Genomic DNA, 22,460 nt, shown 5'->3' on the forward strand with positions numbered 1-22,460 from the left:
TCTAAATTTTCTATCATCAACATTACCTGCCTATTCTGCATCAGTTGTAACACCCCGAACTTTTCAATACTGGGTACTGAAAGTTCTCAGGTGTTACCATAAGAGCATGACCAGTGAGAATAATCTCCAATTCTCAAGTCAAGCCGTCTAATCGAAGATTTAAACCAAAAACCACCCATCATATGGGTTGAGACATGTACATTCCATTGATTAATCCGATGGACAGTTCCTTATAATGATTTAGGTATAGAATAAAATCCTTTAGCAATAATTATTAGAAAAAATCTTACAAATATATAGGACCCATTACACCAAAATGGCCAAACTGGTACGGTTGGCATTTTGGTTCAGAAACGGCTTTAAGCCGTTCCTGATTTGGAAGTAGTTGTTGTACATTGTTACTTTTGCTTTTTTGTTGGTGTGTCCCGATTGAGTGTTGAATATTCTTATTTCTTATTATTATAGCTTATTGTATTATTTTGAAACAGATGGACGGAATGGATTCTATTAGAACCCTCTAAAGGGACCCCACATGGCCCGAGGTCACATTTACGTAAATCTGCCGCAGACTACTGGATCATTTATGATATGAAAAGATTCTGAGAGCGTATCGTATGATTTCCTTACAGAGAGAGAAGCAAAGGACCCTTTCCTTCCGTGCAATTTTCTTTCTCCTTTCATCTCTCTCGTTTTCTGCTCGATTTCAGAGAAAAAATGGCGAATCAGCTCACGGACGACCAGATCTCTGAGTTCAAGGAGGCCTTTAGCTTGTTTGACAAAGACGGAGATGGTTAGATCCCTTCGATCTTTGCTTTCCCCCCTCTTTCTGCTGGAAAATCTGTTGATTTTGTGATTTTTTTATTTTTTTATTTTAAATTTGATTTGATGTTGATTTCATCAGATCTGATGGCGTATCGCTTGGATTTGTTGAAATCATCCTAGAAAATTAGGCTTTGATCCATTCTCATTTGGTGTATGTGTGTGTTGTGATTTGTGATGGCATAGGTGGGGATTGTTTCAGATCGGGTGGATTTTTCTTTGTGAAAGTTCATTTATTTATTATTATTATTATTTTTCCTTTTGTGTTGTGGATTTTGAGCTATTGATTTGTTTGAAGCATGTGAGATCTGCATCTTTATCTTCTGCAGTTCTTTGAGATGGATTTTTAAAAAAAAAATCTGTTTGAATCATGTATCTCTACGTTGATGTTCATTTGCGGTTCCTCATACGTGGATTCGATTCTCTTGTGAAATTTTAATTTATTGTTTTATATTTGCGGTTTCGAAGCTACAGTTTAGATTTCCTTCGTTGCATTTTAGGGATATATATATATATATATATATATTTACGGAAACGCTCACTTGCAAACCAGTTCGTACGTACTACATACAAACTTTTTTGAGAACTCATCATATCTGATGAGTCTCGAAAATCTGAATGGTCCACATGAAGCAGAACCTCATGAAACCCCCTGGTACAAAATTTTACTTTGATCCAAAACTTTGGTGGGCCATGAAAAATGCAAACAGTTTCTTCCCTTGATTTGAATTTCTCTTTGCTATGGCCCACCAGAATCTTAGATCAGGGTGAAAATTCACCCCCTAAGGTTTCATGGGATTCCGCATCTTATGGACCGTTCGGATTCGACACCCATGACACGTGTGCAAAGGTGCGCACGTGCGTAGGTGAGCATGCCTCTCTCTCTCTCTCTCTCTCTCTCTCTCTCTCTCTCTCTCTCTCTCTCTCTCTCTATATATATATATATATATATATATATATATAGATATATATATATATATAGAGAGAGAGAGAGAGCTCACCATCCTCTCTTTCAATCTCCCTCTCTCGATCTCAACCCTCTCTCTCGATCTCCCTCTCCCTCGATCTCCCTCTCCTGATCTCAAAGCTCTCTCTCGATCTCCCTCTCCCTCTCTCTCCCTCTCTCGATCTCCCTCTCCCTACAAAATCGACCATCCCACGACAGTCCCCACACATGGGGTATCTAATATTGTAGAAGCAGCAGCAACAGCTCCATATAGGGTGTGTGATCTGTCATCCACGGTTGAATGGGGAAGACTGAAGGGAGGGAGTGAGTGCAGCAGCAGCGTGCAGATAGGTACATCAGCGTTTTCACTTTGTTGTTAGGCAAATATGGTTGAACTATGGCAAGGAAAAGTGTAACTCCGATTTGTTTTCACTTTGTTTTTAGGCAAATATGGATGGTGAATGGATGATGAAGTTTCCATTCATCAAACAGCCCCTTTAAACTGAGTATAATGTTCATAGTACTTTTCACCCTGTTTCATAGTTTCGAATTCCTTGAAAATATCATACAGGCATTTTATATTTTTGTCATTTGAGTATGGCTGTCGGAGAGTATTTCATATCTCCTTTGCACATTCACCATACATCACACTATGGTTGACGTTTTCGTCAATGCCGTGGAGCCAACTCATGACTTGGCAGTTATCTTCTTTCCATTGAGAATTGGTATCAGAATTTTCTGTTGGCTCCATATTAGTTAAGTGTTTCAGTCTTCACTTAGATGTAAGAATATTCTGACTGAATGGGTCAATGGCAGATAGTTCTCAACACCTATGAGTTTAACAAAGGAAATTTTCTAGTGTTGGTACTTGTCTCCAGTTGTTTCTTCTTTACAATTAACCTGCAGTTAGAGGAACATGGCATAAAAATAAAGAATCATTTTCCAATTTTCGTTTTCTTCGTCTCCTAATATTTTGAACGGCTAACCATTAGGGATCAACCTTTTATTTGTATGGATGGTTATTGCTTAGATGTTAGCTTTGCAACCACCCTGTATGATCTACACACATACACATGCACGCGCACCCAAGCCAGTAACCCGATTGCCCCATCATGGATGGACCATGCCCAAAACATCTTCCAAATTGGAAGATCTTAACCATAAATTCTTGTATTTTCTCCATTGAATGTGGCTGTTGGTGCCTTTGCTTTTAACTACATATTTTAATTCCAACAATGGAAGGCTTAGAGTTGACAAATTGAACAGATTTTTTCGGGCATAGTTCATCCATGATAGGGCCATCAGATCAATCGCTTGGATAAACCAATCACAGGTCCCACATGCAATCTATTTGTTTCTAATGCCATGAAGCTCAACCTGATATTTTTTATTTAGAAATAAAACTTGCACTTCAGTTTGTCGTCTCTCACATGCAATCTATTTGTTTCAATCTGCTACATGCGTCTTCCCACGATATGAAAACCCATATCACGGTATGAAAACCCAAACATCTGAACTTATATTCCAAATCACCAAAAGAAACAGAAAATCCAATTTATCGATCACCACAAGGATAACAAAAGCATATATTCTCGATTCCATAGAAAATGGAACATATAAAGACTCCAAAATTATCAGTTCAAGACTCAACATCAAAGTCAATATCTAATCACAGACAATCCCATTCCCATATAAAACTCCAAAATGTTCAGATCCCAAAAAATCAAGGAAAAAGTTATATAAGTAAAATAGCTTGAGTTCTAGATTTAAAATAGCTTAAGCTGTAGATTCCAGTATGCAACAGACAAAAAGCCCAACATTTTCAAATTTAAAATGCCGCAACCACATAAACTAATCAAGCAAATACTGCAAACCCAGAAAGAAGATTCCAACATTTAAATCCCAATTTTTCAAATAGAAGCTGCTGCCAGGCCCTATGCTTTTATTAAATTTGGAATGTCTTCTACACCTATTGTTCTATTTCTGTCTTCTATACATCTTGTCCTATTCCATACATGCATTACTTAATATTAGATCAATCTTTGTTCTAATTCCTTGTTGTTTCTTTTGCTGGATTGCTGATTTTTCTTTTTCTTTTTTCTTTTTGTTTTAAAGATACACTCGTACTCAGCGGAACCTTGCAAAGTTAAATGATGAACTTTATGAAGTCCACCAAATCATGACTCGCAATATACAAGTTCTTGGTGTCGGTGAAAAATATACAAGATGCAGCAGCAACAGCTACTCCTCTCAAACCCCTTCCTCTATGATGATACCCAGAAACAGGTCAAGCCCGAGCATAGGCCAAGCCCAGTATGGGCCTAGCAAAGCAGGCCCAACACCGATCTCAAAAGATTTTTCTTTTGGGCCCAGGCCTGACCTGGCTAGGACAAAAAATTGATAAAATCCATGTTTCATTCCTGAATGTTGTTAATCTGTCCACACATGCACAAAGAAATAGTCACCTTAAAAGAAAGGAACAAGTGGTCTAGATTCAAGTTGGAGGGTTTAAAAATCGAGGAGTGGGATGATATATTTGTAGGATGTAATACATGTGATTATAGAGCTGGATCAAGTCAGGCTGAGCCAGGTCATGTCAAGCTAAAATGGCTTGAGCTAAGCCCAATCTGAAAATTGATTGGGCCATGCATGCAAGGCCCAAGCCAAGCCAAGAGGGTCCATTGCCACCCTTGGAACATTCTATTGCAAGATTTGACCTCTTAATAGATCAAGATGGTATACTTATATGTTGGACTGCATCATAGCTCTAAAATTTGATGATTCAACTCAACTTATGACAAATTGAGGTGATGAGCTTGACTTGTTTCCAACTAGATAAGATTCTTTGGGTTGAAGAAGCTCTTTAGCTAAAATTGGTCGGTCACATTCAAACTTACAACAGAATCTACCAAGAGGTCATGCCCTATGTTTGTATTTTAGTAAGTTAATTTTATGCTCATACTTATAGTAATATTAGTCAAATATCTTTCTTAGTTTTAATTATTAAATATTAAGGTGAGTTGACCTGGCCCAGCTGGACATTCGGTCAAGTTGAGATTTTAGGTTTTTAAAACATGTGCCTAAGGGCCTAATGGGTCATGCAAATGTGACCAAATTAATGAAGTGGCCTGATTTTCAGGATAGGCCATTTACACATGTTGGGTGGGGGTAGACTGACTAGTGAGCGAGCTATGCCAGGTGATTTTCATGGTGTTGCTCATGTTTTGCATGGCTTTGATGTGCAAAACACATGAGCCCTTTGGGTGAAAGGCAGGGGCGCACATGAGGGTCATGGTTGGCTGCTTCCTGAACCACTCGCTCACCATTTGTTACAGACAATGACTGACTTGACTAGGTCCTTGGGTACTTGTCATTATATTTGTATTTGTATGCGTTTTTTTTTTTTTTTTAGGCCGACTCCTCTTAAGTCATTAGAGAATTAAGTTTATTCTACAAGTTCTCTGCCAGTGGGCCCCACCAGGGTTTATTTTTTGTAATCTAATATGTTCATTGGGTTGCTCCTATCACGAGAGTTGTTGGATTTCTAAAAAATAAGGCTCATTCAGCCATATCAAAATATGTGCCATCACATGAATTTGAAGCATTTTGGATGGTTCTCCATTTTTATTTTTATTTTTATTTTTATTTTTATTATTTTTTAATACGGTAGAGCCACCGTGTTGTGTATATGCCATCCAAACCATGCATTATATAATCCACACCATAATGATGGGATGCCAAAAGGAAAATTCGGCGAATGCAAGTATGAGGTGTCCCACACTGCAGAAAACCTTTGGACCATTCAAAACCCTCTAAATCCACTAGTAGCCCACATCATGTTTGGATTGGATTGTTTTTGGGGCATCCAACTTCCACGGTGAGGTGATCATGCTGGACATGTTGGATGCAATACACAACTTAGTAAAACATATGCAACACTTGAAGTTTATTCTTGTGGGACTAGTGGAGTAAGTATCCAAATCAAGTTGCCTCCTGCCTTTTCAATCTATTGACTTATTTTATGTTTGTCTGGTTGTCCTTGCTGAATTGGTACTAAATCTGATGCAGACTCCTAATGCCATGAATAGTCTATGCGGTTACAAGATAGTGACTGGCCAACCATCTGACAGGCTCGGGGAGGATTTTTCAGACCAGTACAAGGACTTCACTGAGAGGTAAAACCGTCATCAAAATAATTTGATCACTATTTTCTATTTCATATAGGGCAGACATTAATCCTTAATTTTGTGAACATCTACCAATGAAAAGTTTGTAAAAAAAAAAAAAAGGAACAGATTCTTAGCTTTGGCATTCTTACCATAAGAAATGTTTTTTTTTTTTTTTTTTTTTTTTTAATCTTTATAATTTTTTAATTCCTTTTTCATTTCTTGTATTTCATTTGCAAGTCATTGCTTAGAGGTTAATTCTTTGTATTGGTATATGAAGTAATAGAAGTAATAGTACCTCTTCTAGAATCTCTCATCATGAATGTGCATGTTATAATCTGCCCTTGCCCGTGCACATGCAAGGGTACTTTTCTTAGGAAGGTCCTTACGTAGTAGTGGAACTTAGTTCCTTATGATTTTTGGTTTTGACTATGGGCTACACTAACTACCCATTCCTTGAATCTACAGCCTAAATTTTTAGTTATTTGTGACGAGGGAGAGCTACATTTTCATTTTCCTGATGGTCTTACAGAAGGTTCTTAAGGTCTCATGAATTGCTGGTTACGATAAAATGCGTGATAGCATTTAGTACAAGTTGTTGGTTTCCAAGCCTGACTTAGCTGAGTTTCATATAACTCCGTGACTCAGCCCAGCGTTTGAGAAATTGGTTAAAAGCACCAATTTGATTGTAAAGAGATGCAAGGAAACCATGAAAAAAAAATTGAGGAAAATAGTGAAAAAAAGATGCTAGGGACATGTAGCTTCAATCTAATGATTAAATACATGTGTTAGGTGGGTATATGCAGACGTGATTATCATTATGCCTTTCCTTTATTCTTTTTGCAGGTTAAGCAGGATTTCTTGGCAATCACATGCTTTGCTGCCGTTTGTTTCCTTGCTCTGCTGCTTAATTTTAGGCTTTGCCGTTTGGTTTTTCAGCAATTGTGCTCTCAGGTTTGGCTAAATTTTCAATTGAAGCAAAAATTAGCTGCCTTCGTTGAATCTCTGATCACTTCCTTGTCAAAGGTTTCTCAACCCTTGGAGTGGAGAACTACAATAGGCACTTACATTCTTTTAACTTCCAGGTCCATCTATAAAATGAGATTCATAGTTGATTGATCCATTGTATGGAAATCGATTAGGTGGTGGCTTTAGATTCAAGTACTTTAGACTCTGTTGCATCTGCTTTTGTAACCATTGGTGGTACCTGAACTAGTACCCAAAGCAAACTAAATGGACATGAATTAAAAATATGAAATGATACTGAATTCACTTTAGTTGCACCACCACTATCAAATATCAAATATCAACAGACATTCAAGACATTTGCTCTATATGGATCGTGTGTGCCTTGGATAAATAACTTGGCATTTCACAGTGATTGATTGATTCTAAATTGTTTGGAATCTTATATGATTTGTGATATTTGGGATATTTTGATAAACATGATGCATAGGTGCAGTATATGCCTTTTGTTAATATTTGAAGTAATCAGTAGTTGTGAAGCTAGTTCCATTACATTAACTATAATTCCTTGCTTACTTTACTCCTATTTTCAGGAAATGGTGAAGGGTGGGAAGCTAATCTTCTCATTTGATGCAATAAAGAAAGCTCGCTTTGGTGTACTCCCACAATATGCAAAAGATGAGCTTCAAATCAGATGGTTTGAGCTCCCAAATTGCTTTATCTTCCATAATGGTGAGTTTTTTTTTTCCTTTAACAGACCAACAACAATGTCTCGGTAAACATTTCAAGCTTACTATGCCTGATGTGCATTTTGCATCATAATCCTATATGTCATATCAAGCAGGGTTAATTGGCCTGGGCACTGAAGGGTCCCAGATGTGTGTTTGTGTTTCTAGTCCTTTGTAACATGCTCCCATTCTTCATTCTTGATCATTAGTGGGGAGACTTTTCTTTTTCACTTAGTTACCAATTAACATCAATTTCTATAGTTCATTATATTCTTAGGTGGGAAGCGCCTTGTTCCTGTGGGTCTAGGAGATGATTGTCAATGCATTGAGGAGGGAGCTTCACACACCATCTCCGCAAAGCTACAATTTGAAGTGCTAGCCTTTACTATAGCTTATTTTGTAAATTTGGTTTTGCAATGAAACATCTTCAAGCACATTATTTTCTTATGTTTTTCTTTGGATTAATCTCTATTTTGATGGAATGTAATAAACTTCTGTTAATTTATTTCCCTTGATCTTAAATTTCATGTGTTTATCTGGGTTTAAAATTGTTCCTAAAATTCCGTCCTAAAATCTGACTGTTGGCAATGTTAAGTTTTAAAACCGTTTTTAAAATTTCATTCTTAAAACGACCGTTGGCACCGTAAGGGTTTAAAACTGTTCCTAAAATTCCGTCTCTGAAATTGGAAACGGTATCCAAAACGGTTCTGAACCGTTCTTGTTTTTCTGCGACGCCTCATTTAGGAACTGTTCCTGAAGCATTGAGGAACGGTTTTAAACCGTTCCTAAATGATGATTTTGGTGCAGTGACCATGGGTTTCTCGAAACCTTTGTTATGACAACCCGCATTGCACATTGGAGTGGAATCCCTTAGCAATAACCCAAACGGGGGGTTTAAAACTACACCGTTCCTAATCACATAATTTAGGAGGGCCCATAACTTATAATTGACAGTACGGATTAGATCGATCAGTGCTGTGGACCCAACACTTGTGGTGTGTGTACACAACACACACATGCTCCTGCAGCACAGGGAGATAGAATGGTTGATCAAGGAGAGCTTGACCCGTAGATTTCCACCGGAGATCACGTTTCGCGCCGAGGGCGATTTAAACGGACGTCATCCACTTGATGACTCTGGTGACCCACCATCACGGTATGATGGTTGAATCCGAACCATCCATTGGATGCAGCCTCCATCCAGGACCAAAGATCCTGTGATTTCCATTAAAAAGAGGACAGAAACGGAGCCACTGTCCGATCGGACAGAACACCGCACGAAGTCGAACGAAGAAGGCGATCAGATTAGAAAACTCCCACGCCCACACGCAAGTTGCTCTTGACGATTTGAAGCGTTCAAAACCAGGGAATAAGGGCCCTGATGCCCACCCAAGGATATGGGAAGGGAGAAGGAAAAACAGAGGATCGGGCCTCCGCCATCTCTCTCGCGCGATAACCGCGTTACCCGGGGAATTGCGTTCGCAGTTTCTCTAGAAATTGCGTTTGCAGTCCTTCCAGAAATTGGGATCTTAAGGAGTGATGTGATTCGATCGCAGTGAGGTGGGCCAAAGATCCACAGAAAATAACTCGGACCAATCAAGGATTGGGTGCGTATCAGGAAGAATAAGGAATTAACCTACCTTGAAACAGAGCTCGTCGGTCGAGCATCAATTGACAAGATCAGAAGAGGACGATCAGGGATGATTGGGAGTGACCCACTGGTAGCCCTCCACCAAAGGAATCTTCCCAAGAATATGGATCAGAGCAAACCACAGCGTCTGAAGTATGGATTCAGACCCACCGTAGGACATTCTGCATAGGAGAAGACACCATCCAGATTCCATCCGATCCAGATAGTCCATCCCTTTCTAAAGTTGAAGGCTATAAAAGCCTGATGAAGGGTGAGGGAGAAAAACCACTCGATTCACGCCAGAGAGAGAGAGAGAGAGAGAGAGAACAACAAGTGGTAAGAGGCAATCTTGCTCAGGTGGATCGAATTGAGGTAGGTCCACGACCAACTCTTTTCTTCCTAGGCTTCTTTATTTTTCTTCTCACTTTGATTCAAATCATGTCAAAACCTGTTAACTCAATAGGAATTATCAATTCGATTGAAGAGTGAATCCTTCGATACACCCCTTCGTTCAAAGGAGTAACATTAGAGGTGAGGGTTTTATCCTTTAAGCTTACAGTAATTTAAGTTGATATGTTATTATCTTGCCTTTTACATACTATGTTTCAAGTTACTGTGTATTCTCCATACAATTATGTGTTTTACCATCAATTATTAGCCCTTTGGGATTATAGTATAATGTTTGATTACATGAGATCTTTATGAATTTATGTGGGGCGATGGATCAAGCCCTGCCCTTGCCTTATCAAATTTATTGAGTTAGCCTTGCCACTCGTCTTTATATTTGAGTTGGCCCTGCCACTCGTCTCTTTATTTGAGTTGGCCCTGCCACTTGTCTCTTTATTGAGTTGGCCATTACCACTCTTTTATTTATTGAGTTAGCCATTGCTACTCTTCTTTTATTGAGTTGATCATTGTCACTCTCCTCTATATTGGCCTTGTGCAATTTATCTTTAAGGCCTAGGCATGTGTCTTGATATTCCAGAACCTCCATGATTTGTTTATATTCTCTATAAGTGCAAGTCATGTGTTAAGAGGTATCACAACTGGTGAATCGAATATCATATCATGGACATAATGCGTTACGAGTAGTAGTCCTCTTGGTTAGCACGTAATTTCGTGGATTGGTTGGCATGGTACAAAATTGATGTAGGTAAATCGTCATGCATGCTACATAACTTTTTCGAGATTGGATGTCGCAAATAGTCGCTTCATGAATTTATCGTGTTACGTAAATCCCTTAACCGCGTATTGTGTTGCCTTAAGATGTTCATGTAAATTCACGTTACAGTTGGCCATGCCGGCGAATATCCGTAGTTACGGGATGCGGGTCAAGTCAGATTTTCTATGAATTATATTATGCATTGTGATGATCACTACGTATGATGAACCGCGCACACTTTTCTAGGCATGCATCTTATGTAAGTTGTTTGCGCATACTGATATCTCATGTATTAGTGGACTACAAGATGTATCAGAACCATTACTTTATTTTTATGAATCTCTTGAATTATTGTTAATCTTAAAGGATAACCATCACTATGAGTAGGGCATTGACCCTCTCCCAACCGTACAAATTACGCAGGTGACGAACAGATTGAAGATCCAGATGATCACCTTCTTGAGGAAGAATACGCTGAATAAACCAGAAAATATGACTTAGTTTTATTTATGTTTCTGCTGCTACTTGATTTTGTAATAAGCTCCCATTGTGAGAGCATTTGATAATTTGTTTAATTTCCTTTGGAATAAGAAATACAATTAATTTTATTCTTATAACTGATTTCCATTGCAAGTGTAAATGGATGTGATATAGATGGGAGGAAACTTGGGGTGAGTCCTCGAAACATCCCACTTTACATTATTAACACTCGGTTTCCTCGTGCACGAGTATAAACTCTGGCCATGAAAATTCGGGATGTTATAGTTGGTATCAGAGCATGAGAATGAGATTAATTGGGCCTGAAGGAATGGACCATCATAAGCTTTAGGTGACCAAGATAGGATTATGTATTAAATACGTATACCTAACGGGATTCCCAAGGGAACTAAGAAATTGAGGAATTAAAAACCCATATTCAGGCTCCCCATTGGAAACATTAAGTTAGACGTGAAATTTAAGAACTATGAATTCTGGGTACCCCCATAATAAACTCTGGGAATTCCAAATAAACTTGATCTGGACTAAGGGTCACCCTTAGACAGAGTTATAACCAAGCAAAACCTACTTTTAGTTCCTTAAAGGACCCTAGGATGATATTCACATCTCTAATCAAGTTCCCATCCACGTGAGGGATGACCCCTAAGAAGAAGAACACATACAATAGAGGGTGACACCCCTCAGGAAGTAGCCATGGGAGAGTCAACACCGTTGCTATCGGCAACCCATCAAGGAGCCGCACTTCCAGGGCCACCTCTAAGGCAGGCACCTCCGGATACCCAAGCATGAGCACCATTCTACTCTATCCTAGGACGGATAGGGACATTCATGGAAAGGACCCAACAGACCATGGACAGCTTACAACAACAAGCTCACAACAACCCCCTAAGAGCCACGACACCTCTGTCTCCACCTACTCGTACCACCTCACCCGTTCCTCCTTGCACAGAGCGGCACGACAAAACCTTCACGTTAGAAAAATTCTTAAACCTAAGGCCACAGAAGTTCTCCGGTACACCAAACTCAGTGACGGCCGAACATTGGATAAAGAAAACTAAGAGAATACTAAAGACCATGGGGTGCTTGGACCACCTCAAAGTTTCCCTGGCCACATTCAAGTTCAAAGGAGAAGCAGTCAATTGGTGGGAGGTGACAGAAAGGACTGTCCCTGAAAGCCATGCCTGGATCTGGGAAGAATTTGAGGAGAAATTCTTTGAGAAATACTTCCCAATGTTGTATCAAGATGAAAAAAATGCCCGAGTTTCTGAAGCTCACTCAAGACGAGATGACTATCGCACAGTACGAGGCTAAGTTCACTGAGTTTTCGTGATATGCGCCGAAATTAGTCAAAGATGAAGACTTCAAAATCAAACGATTCAAGGATGGTATCAGACCCTCGATCCACTCCAAGATATGCTGCTTGAACCTATCAAACTGCACCAACGTGGTTGACAAAGCTACTTGAGTTGAAAATGATGATGATCGCAGATCGTGGGCCAGGCTACAACAACACGAGACTAGGAAAAGGCTCAAAACCAACCTTGTGATGCCACCAATATCAAATAGGAGACCAAGGATCACTCCACAGCAAATCATGACCACCGAAGACAGGAAGCAACGAGACAATTGCCTGGGATGTGGCTACTACCAAAAGATGGGACAAGACGTGAAGAATTGCTATAAGAAAATGAGGGATGAAGGTTACCCCGTCCCAGCCTAGAGGCAACAGTCTGGCCCAAGCGCACCTCAAAAATCCTAAGGCCGCCTGTACGCAATGACATCACCCAAAGACCCAAATGCAGATCCTAGTCTAATAGAAGGTACAACTTTTATTAAAGGTATTGTAGTTATCCTTTTGTTTGATTGTGGTGCTACCATATCCTTTATCTCAAATTTCATAATAGAACAGGCGAATCTAGAACTAAAATGCACCACAGAGCCAATCATCGTGGCGTCACCCGTAGGGAGGATAGTAGAACTGAACAAGTACTGTGAGAGGTGCCCCATCACTATAGCGGATGTCAAAATAATGGTCAATTTGGTAAATATGAACATGAAAGGATTCGACATAATTTTAGGGATGGACTGGCTCGATAGGACAAATGCCATTATAGATAACAGGGCCAGACAAGTCACCTTCACCCCACCTAGGCGTCCCCCGGTCACGATATGAGGAAGAGGAAAAAGGGAGCCCATAGAACAAGTAATGTACTTGGAAGAAGCCTCCATAGACCAGATTCCAGTGGTTAAGGATTTCCTTGAGGTGTTTCGAGAAATACAAGGATTACCTCCCAGGAGAGGTGGATTTTGGCATTGAATTAATACCTTAGACAGCCTAATAGCATTACCCGCTTTCCAAATGGCACCAGTCTAGTTGGGAGAACTCAAGAAATAGATAGAGGAATTACTAGATCAAGGGTTTATCCGACCGTGTGTGTCCCCTTTGGGTGCACCCGTGTTGTTCATTAAGAAAAAGGGCGGGTCCCTACGGTTGTGCATCGACTACCGTCATCTGAATCAAGCAACGATAAAGAATAAATATCCTCTTCCCTGCATCGATGACTTATTCAACTAACTCAAAGGAGCTCAATTCTTTTCAAAGATTTATCCGAGGTCAGGTTACCACCAGTTGAGAATCAAAGATGAGGATATATACAAAACCGCATTCCAAACAAGGTATAGGCATTATGAATTTCTGGTGATGCCCTTTTGCCTTACAAATGCGCCAGCCATATTTATGGATCTTATGAACCACATTTTTAGACCATACCTGGACTAGTTCGTTGTAGTCTTCATCGACGATATCCTAATCTACTCACGAAGTAAGGAAGAACACGAAGTCCACCTACGGAAGGTCATGGATCTACTAAAGAAGAATTGACTATTTACAAAACTCTCCTAGTGTGAATTCTAGAAGGAAGAAGTAAAGTTCATGGAACATGTGGTGAACTATCAAGGGATAGCAGTTGACGTAAGGCTTGTATCCTAGCACGTACTATTCTGTAGATTCCTGCGGTCCTCACGGTCGAATTCCAGTGACCCGCGATCTGTTATCAGCATTTGAGTGTAACCCTGAGTCGCATCCTATCAATCTGAGTTGGCTCAATCTGAGACTTGTACCCTTGCGACCGCGCCGTCGCCATGGTTCCGATGTCGTGTCTCGTGCGCCGATGTGATACTCGGGCCGGGAGATGTGGGCCCGTGTCAGTTCAAGAAAAACACCGTGCGTTGCAAATTCCTAGAGAATCCATCACATTAAATGTCAAGTACACATCCCATCACTCCGATCACTTACACTCATCCTCATGTACAACCACCCTCCCCAAAGTCCACTTTCTCTTACAACCAAGTACACCTATCACTCACTCCCCATCACTCCACTCACCATCCTTCTCTCCCATCACTTCTCTCTCCATCTATCTCTCATTTTTCCTCCCAAGTAACCCACGTCCAAGCTCTCCATGAGAAGAGCTAGTGTGGCCCACCTTTCTACCACCCAATCCCACCCTCCAAGCTTCATCTCGATTGTTGAAATGCATTCCATAGACTCTAAATCGCATCTATGGAAGGAGTCCAAGATCTAACCATATGCTTAGATTTGTATTTTTATGGGCAAAGTGGGGCCTACCGATCAATGGTATGGATCTCACTTTGGACCCTAGGTGTGGCCGATGATACACCTTGATCCATAAGATCATCCCATGATGGGGCCATTCTCCATGGACCCCATCATGATGTTTATTTTCCATTTTTATGGTCATCTAGACCTTGTATTTTGGTGGAGAAGGGATCTCCACCGTTGATTTTGATTGGTGGGCCCACATTTAATGGGACCCACTTGTTGTATGTGTTGTATTTAAAGGGAAGGCCCATAGTGGCAGGGTCCCTCCGTAGCATGTGTCTCTCTCTCTCCCTATCTCTATTTTTCCATTTAGTGGCCCACCTCGATGTATGTATTTTATTCACGTTGTTGTCCATCCAGGGGCCCACCTTGTTGCTCGTTTTCGGGTGGGCCCGGATGAAGAGAAAACATAAATATCAACTTTATACTTTGGTGGGCGACATACGTGTGAAGCCCACATGATGTACGTGTCTTACCCACGACATCCATACCGTCCATGGCTTGATGTGGGGCCCTGGACGTTAGATGGTTGTTAAAAAAATAATATAAATATAATATATAGTATGGTGGGCCCTGCATGGGACCCACCTTGATGTATATTATAATATAATATATCATATATATTATAATATATAGTATGGTGGGCCCTACATGGGACCCACCTTGACGTATTTATTCTATATCCATTACATCCATCTGTCCAGGGGCCACCTTGATGTAGGTGTGAATCCACATCGTCCAGCTATCTGGATGGTGGATACCTACTGTGATGTATGGTCTTATCTACACCGTCCATCCATTTAGCTGCGATGGCAGGAGGTTTGAGTAGACACCTTGATGTATGGTGTGAATCCACACCGTCCATCCAAAATGAGACATTCAAATCATTGGTGGGCCAGGTCGTCTGTGAGGACCCACCTTGATGTCTATATTTTGTATCCCCACCGTCCAGAGGTCTCTGGACGATGCTGTGGGGACCCATCATGATATACGTCGTTTATGTCCACGTCATCCATTGTTTTGGGGATGTGGGACCCACCCACATGTTACACATGTGAGGTGGGCCCTACCTTGATGATGTGTTGTATGCCTCGCCGTCCAGCTATTTTTCATCCACGCTGCCCATCTATTTTTCTAAGGTGAGACCCACCTTCATGTATGCATTGTACATTAGCACCGCCCATCTGGACGTACCATGGGATGTACCGTGATGTATATATGCTGTATATCTATGCCATCCATTTCTGCGGCCCATTTGATGTATATGAGGCCCATTGGTGTGGCCCATTGATGCGGCCCATTTGATGTATATGAGGTCCATTGGTGCAGCCCAGTTGATGTATATGAGGCCCATTGTGTGGCCCATTGATGCGGCCCATTTGATGTATATGAGGCCCATTGGTGAGGCCCATTGATGCAACCCACTTGTTGTATATGAGGCCTGATATGATGTATTTATGGCCCATGTGCCAAGGCATATGTGATATATGTGTGGCCCACGAGTGAGGCCCGATGTGATGTAATTATGACCCATGTGTCGAGGCCCATTGTGATGTATGTGCGGCCCGTATTTGAGGCACAATGTGGTACATATGTAGCCCATAAGTGAGGCCCATCATGATGTGTATTAGGCCCTTGAGAGAGGCCCATGGTGATGTATATTGGGCCATTGTGTGAGGCCATGGGCCCACTATATGTCTGGCCCTATAAGGGCCACTCCTTGGGAGCAATGTTGGTTAAATGTCTACATTGATGAGCAATGATGGTTAAATGTTCACGTTGTGACCTTCCCTTAGGCCCTTTGTTAGGCAGATTATCGATTCCTATTATCGAGGCTAATTCCGATTATTGAGGCCAATTTCGAGGCCGATTTTGATTATCGAGGCCAATTCCCATTGTCGAGGCTAATTTCGATTGTTGAGGCTGATTCCGATTGTCGAGGCCAATTCTGATTATTAAGGTTGATTGTCGAGGCCGATTTCGATTATTGAGGCTGATTATCGAGGCTAATTCCGATTGTCAAGGCCGATTTTGATAGTAGAGGCCGATTCCGATTATAGAGGCCGAGTCCGATTATTAAGGCCGATTACTGAGGTCGATTCTGATCATCGAGGCCAATTCCGATTGTTGAGGCCGATTTTGATTGTTGAGGCCGATTATCGAGGCTGATTTTGATTATTGAGACCGATTTCGATTGTCGAGGTCGATTCTGATTGTCGAGGCCGATTCTGATTGTCGAAGCCAATTATCGAGGTTGATTCTGATTGTCGAGGCCGATTTCGATTATCGAGGCTGATTCCGATTGTCGATGCCAATTCCGATTGTTGAGGCCAATTCTAATTGTCGAGACTGATTTCAATTGTCGAGGCCAATTTCGATTGTCGAGGCCAGTTGTATATGTCACGCTCCAAACTCAAAAATCGGGTTCACAAAATTCTTAATCACCGAATTTGGTGCCAACAATCTCCATGGTACCCCATTCTCGGCTCCCACGCTAATACGCCAGATCCCGATCCTGGGATCCTATGAGGATTTTCAACCTGAATTTATCTTATAAGAAGCATAACCATAAGTATACCCATATCACAAGAACAACATCATCATCACATTTTCACTAATATAATCATTTGAGTACAATGCTGAAAGGGAAATACAATATAAAAATATCAAAGAAAACTCCAGAAGCTCAATCGCACGCTCCTACCTTAGCTTGGCTGCATAATAATGTCACCTGCATGTATCTATCGTGCATAAGCTTATAAAAAAACTTAGAGGATGGTGTAAGTGTGTAAGCAGTATATGTGTGCTCAGAATGTAATATCAGAGTAAACGGAGATACCGATAAGTCCACGAACCATACAATGTCAGAGTAACAAGAAATATAAATCAACTATGCAAATGAGGAGTTCAAGAGAGCCAAATATCAGATGTCGAGGGTACAATGCAATATGTAAATCCTGCTGAGTCTGTCTAGGCCATATAAGTGTAAAAACATAACAACTAAAAATGCCATATGCCTGTGGATGTAATGTGATATGCGATGCTAATGAAATAACCAAGCTGGGGTGTAAAGTCGGGATGATAGTACGTAGTATCGCAGGCTACGGGGTCCACCACAAGGGACTTCTATCTAAACTAGTCCCATAACTAAATTTGAATAGTCAAACTCAATGTGGTAAACTCCTGATCTCAGGTTAGTCGCACGGCTCAATCGAAATCCTGCCCATTGCGAAGGCACATGTAACAAATAGTTGCGCACCACTAGCCCCAGTGGATAGTGAATGAATGAATGAGTATGCAACGCCTGCTCAATAAGTCCACATATAAGTACTGTACATCTCTCAGATCATCACCGGGGTCTATTACACTCTACACTAGCTTACCGCCCCTATCCGAGCGCACAACTGGGTAAGTGGAAGAGACCTCACTATCCGCCTGCTAATATCAGGCCTAGCTCATCGATAGCGGACCCATTCCTCAAGCTGGTCAAACTCAACCTAGATATTGCCCTCCTCACTCAGGTGGGAAAGGTCACACTCCCTCCTAACCGACCACGACACAGTGGGAGACGCGGCCTACTAGTATACGGCCCTCATGCGCTCATATATATCCACTCGGTCTAGACGTTGGGGCATCCTTTGGTACCAAGAAGGTTTAGGGATTTTTACTCAGGGCCATCTATGGCGGCCCGATACTAGTAACAGATTTTTGGTGTCCCATCTAGCCATCCACGATATGCCTGTGGAGCCTACGGCCCTGATGTCGCTAGGGCGTATAATAATCATAACACATAATACAAGATGCATGAGTCATACAATCCAGTCATGCATCAATCCTGCGCATACCATGTATTCATGTGAGACAATCTCCACCTATCAGGGAGTCTCATAGCCACATGCCCAATGACATATGCAATGGTCAACCACATCTCACAACAAACATGCAGATGATGCGTATGGGCATGTATCATGATGATATGTTGTCACATACTCATAATCGGCATCGATAATCGATATCAATAACCAACAGTGATAATTGGCCTCGACAATCAGAATTAACCTTGATAATCGACCTTGGGAATTAGAATCGGCCTCTACAATCGGAATCGACCTTGATAATCAGAATTTTCCTCCATAATCTGCCTCGACAATCAGAATTGGCCTCGATAATCGGCCTCAACAATCGGAATCAGCCTCAATAATCAGAATCAACCTCGATAATCGGCTTTGGTAATCGGAATCGGCCTCGACAATCAGAATCGGTCTCAACAATCGAAATCGGCCTTGGCAATCGGAATCGGAATCAGCCTCGGCAATCAGAATCGGCCTCAACAATTGGAATCGGCCTCGATAATCGGAATCGACCTCAATAATCAGGCTCGACAATCAAAATCGGCCTCGACAATCGAAATCGGTCTCGATAATCAGAATTAGCCTCGATAATCAGCCTTAATAATCGGCCTCAATAATCGGCTGAACAAGGCCTAAGGGAAGGTCACAATGTGGACATTAAACCATCAATGCCCATCAATGTGGACATTTAACCAACATTGCTCCCAGGGAGTGGCCCACATAGAACTAAACGTATCGTGGGCCCATGGCCTCATACAAGGGCCTCAAACAATCACCATGGGCCGTGTCAATGGGCTGCACCAACGGGCCTCATGTACATCAAGTGGGCTGTATCAATGGGCCGCACCAACGGGCCTCATATACATCAAATGGGCTGTAATACATGGACCGAAAATACATCTCAATGGGCCGCATCATATGGGCCATAAACACATCACATCAGGCCTTGCCCATGGGCTTCGAATACATCACAATGGGCCACAACCCATGGGCTTCAAATACACAATAGGTGGGCCCTGCACATGAGCCACAAATACATCATATTGGGCTTCATTAGATGGGTCTCATCATATTTATAGTGGGCTTGATGGGGTAGCTCATGGTGTGACAAAACAAATGGGTATACTTCAAGGTGGCCCTACACATATAGCAGGTAGGCATACACCTCCAAATGGGCCCACCAGATGAACAACTTGGATATACAACATATATCAAGTGGAATACAAAACATACGTCATGGTGGATTTCCAATAGATGGATGGACGGTGTGATAGACACAAACATCAAGGTGGGCCACTGCACAGACGGTGCAGAAACAACAATGCATCATGGTGGGCAGCACATGGCACCATCCAGATGGATGGTGTAGATGAAACACATACTATTAAGGTGGGTCCCATGGAATTTGGTGACATCAATGCACATCTATATAGCTGGTGTGGGGATCCCAACCGGTCCGTCCAGTAGGTGGGTCCCACATGGGGCCCACTACACACCTATATATATGATATATATATATATATATAAAGAAAAGCTACTGTCCAGAAGTCATAGGAATGGACGATTTGGGTGTAAGGCTCGTACACCAAGATGGGGTCTTCACATGCACCGTCCAAGTGGACGGTGCTAGATAAAAATACATACATATAGGTGGGCCCCACCCTCACACGAGTCACACGTGTGAGGTGGCCCCACATCCCAGGAGATCCACCGTCCCAACCAGGGGCGATGTGGATCAAATCATACATCACGGTGGTCCTCTCGGCATGGACGGTGTGGATCTCACACCAAAGAGGTGGGTCCCACATATTGCTGACGTCAGCAGCAACTACTGTTGCTGCAGCAGAATAGATGCACGATGTGGATAAAATCCACATCTCAGGTGGGTCTCACCGTCCAGATTTGTTAGATGGTGTGGATCTCACATCAAGGTGGGCCACATCCCACACGAATGGCCACCACATCAGGGCCCACCGTCCCTATGGATAGACAGTGTGAATACAATAAATACGTCAGGGGGGTCCCACTGCAGCCAGCCTTGCCGCTGGACGATTGGGATGTAAGGGACATACATCAGGTGAGTCTCATCGTAGGCAATAAAGCGAGCCCCGGATGGACAGCAGCATGGATAAAATACATACATCATAGGTGGGGTCCACAGCACCATCCATCAAGGTGGACCATCAAATAAGGAAAAAAATTAAAATAATAAATAAAGAGAAATATAGAAACGTGAGAAGGGGAGGGACCCCGCCACTATGGGCCCTCCCTATACAATGCATACATCATGATGGGTCCCACAACAAGTGGTCCCTAAATAAAAATGAAATCCAACAGTCAATCACCCACTTTTGATCATGGACTTCTCCTTCCATCAACGCATTTTAGAGCTCCAATGAATGAGATTCAACGGTCAAGATTGGTTTTAGACGGTGGGGATGGGAGATAGGAAGTGGGCCACACAAAGCTCTCTCCTGGAGCTTGCTTGGACGTGGGTTGCTTGGAGAATGAGAGAGAGAATGAGAGAGAATGAGAGAGAGAGGCAATGAGAGAGAGGGACGGTGAGTGATGAATGGGTGTACTTAGTTGTAAGGGAGAGAGTTAACTTTGGGGAGGGTGGTTGTACTTGGGGATGGGTGTTGTACTTGACATTTGATTGATGGATTGATGTGATGTGTCGTAGAGATTCTCTCGGTATTTACAACGCATAGCATTTTCCTCGAACTGAATGCGAGCCCTTATCTCCTTGCCCGGGTATCGCTTTAACGCGTAATACGCGGCGTTGGAACCGGGGCGATAGCACTGTCGCAAGGGTACAGGTTTCAAGTCGAGCTGACTCTATTATACTAGACACAACTCAGGATCGTATACAAACACCGATAATAGGTTGTGGGTCACCGAAATTTTATCGGGAGGACCGCGAAGGCATATGAAACGGTACAGACTAGAAAACGAGTCTCACAGTATAGGCGGATTATCAAGGCCAATTATCAATGCCGATTATCGGTGCCGGTTGTCAATACCGATTATGAGTATTTTACAGTATTGCATCATGATACATGCCCATATGCATCATCTGCATGTTTGTTATAAGATGTGGTTAACCATTGCATATGTCATTGGGTAGGTTGTTATAAGACTCCCTGATAGGCAGAGATTGTCTCACATGAGGGCACGGTATACACAGGATTGATACATGACTGGATTGTATGACTCATGCATCTTGCATTGTGTGATTATGATTGTTGTACGCCTTAATGACATTAGGGTTATGGCCTCCACAGGCATATCATGGATGGCCAGATGAGACACCAGAAATATTTGGTTTGAGCATCTGGGCACTTTGGATGTCCTTGGGTGAAAGTCCCTAAACCTCCGTGGCCAGGAGACGCCCCAACGTCTAGACCGAGTGGATACATGAGCACCCAAGTGTCGAATACCAGTAAGTCGTATCTCCCACTATGTCGTAGTCGGTTGGGAGGGGGTGTGGCCTTATCCACCTGATTTGTAGTAGGCAAAAATAGGCTGAGTTTGACCAGCTCATAAATGGGTCCGCTATCGAAATATCGGGTAGGTATTGACTGACTACTGGCCAGGCGGATAGTGAGGTTTCTTCCACTCACCTGGTTGCGCGCGATGGGGCGTCAATCTGGTTGGCAGTGTACTAAACTCCAGTGATGATTCCAAAGATGTACAGTACTGATATGTGGAATTATTGAGCATGAATTGCATACTCATTCATTCATTCACTATCTACTCGGGCTGGTGGTACGGAACTAATTGTTGTGTACCTTCGCAATGACAAGGATTTCGGTTGGGGCGTGTAACTAACCTGAAGTCAGGGGTTTACCACATTGAGTCTAGCTATCCAAATTTAGGTATAAGACTGGTTTGGATAGAATTCCCTTGTGATGGACCCCATAGCCTGCGATACTACATACTATTATCCCGACTTCATACTCCTGCATGGTCATTTCATTCACACTGCATATTGTATTCAACATTTAACACTTTGGGTTACTATGTTTCTGTATTTATATGGCTTAGATAAGGTTGATGTGTTTGTAGCTCA

At 42.0% G+C, this 22,460-nt stretch overlaps 1 protein-coding gene and 1 long non-coding RNA gene across 4 annotated transcripts; both read left to right on the forward strand.

Annotated features, from left to right (window-relative positions):
* Positions 1-386: 386 nt before the first annotated feature.
* LOC131225168 (uncharacterized) lies at positions 387-1,194 on the forward strand. Its single transcript, XR_009161221.1, has 2 exons — positions 387-849; positions 1,006-1,194. It is a non-coding gene; the product is annotated as an uncharacterized LOC131225168 (long non-coding RNA).
* A 4,492-nt stretch (positions 1,195-5,686) lies between these two features.
* Positions 5,687-8,213, forward strand: LOC131225850 (apoptosis inhibitor 5-like protein API5). 3 transcript variants are annotated; one of them, XR_009161589.1, is made up of 5 exons: positions 5,687-5,733; positions 5,834-5,940; positions 6,778-6,885; positions 7,491-7,629; positions 7,903-8,213. XR_009161589.1 is itself a non-coding variant. In XM_058221449.1 (4 exons), exons 1-3 carry the CDS (start codon positions 5,828-5,830, stop codon positions 7,498-7,500), a joined length of 231 nt encoding a protein of 76 aa, XP_058077432.1. In that variant the 5' UTR covers positions 5,743-5,827; the 3' UTR covers positions 7,501-7,629; positions 7,903-8,213. The 3 variants fall into 3 exon arrangements, 1 of the variants encoding a protein (XP_058077432.1); XM_058221449.1 differs by lacking the exon at positions 5,687-5,733 and having other exon boundaries at positions 5,743-5,940; XR_009161590.1 differs by lacking the exons at positions 5,687-5,733; positions 5,834-5,940; positions 6,778-6,885 and adding an exon at positions 6,893-7,134.
* Positions 8,214-22,460: the final 14,247 nt, after the last annotated feature.

This window comes from Magnolia sinica, chromosome 14 (genome assembly GCF_029962835.1).
Source record: "Magnolia sinica isolate HGM2019 chromosome 14, MsV1, whole genome shotgun sequence".
Classification (NCBI taxonomy): domain Eukaryota; kingdom Viridiplantae; phylum Streptophyta; class Magnoliopsida; order Magnoliales; family Magnoliaceae; genus Magnolia; species Magnolia sinica.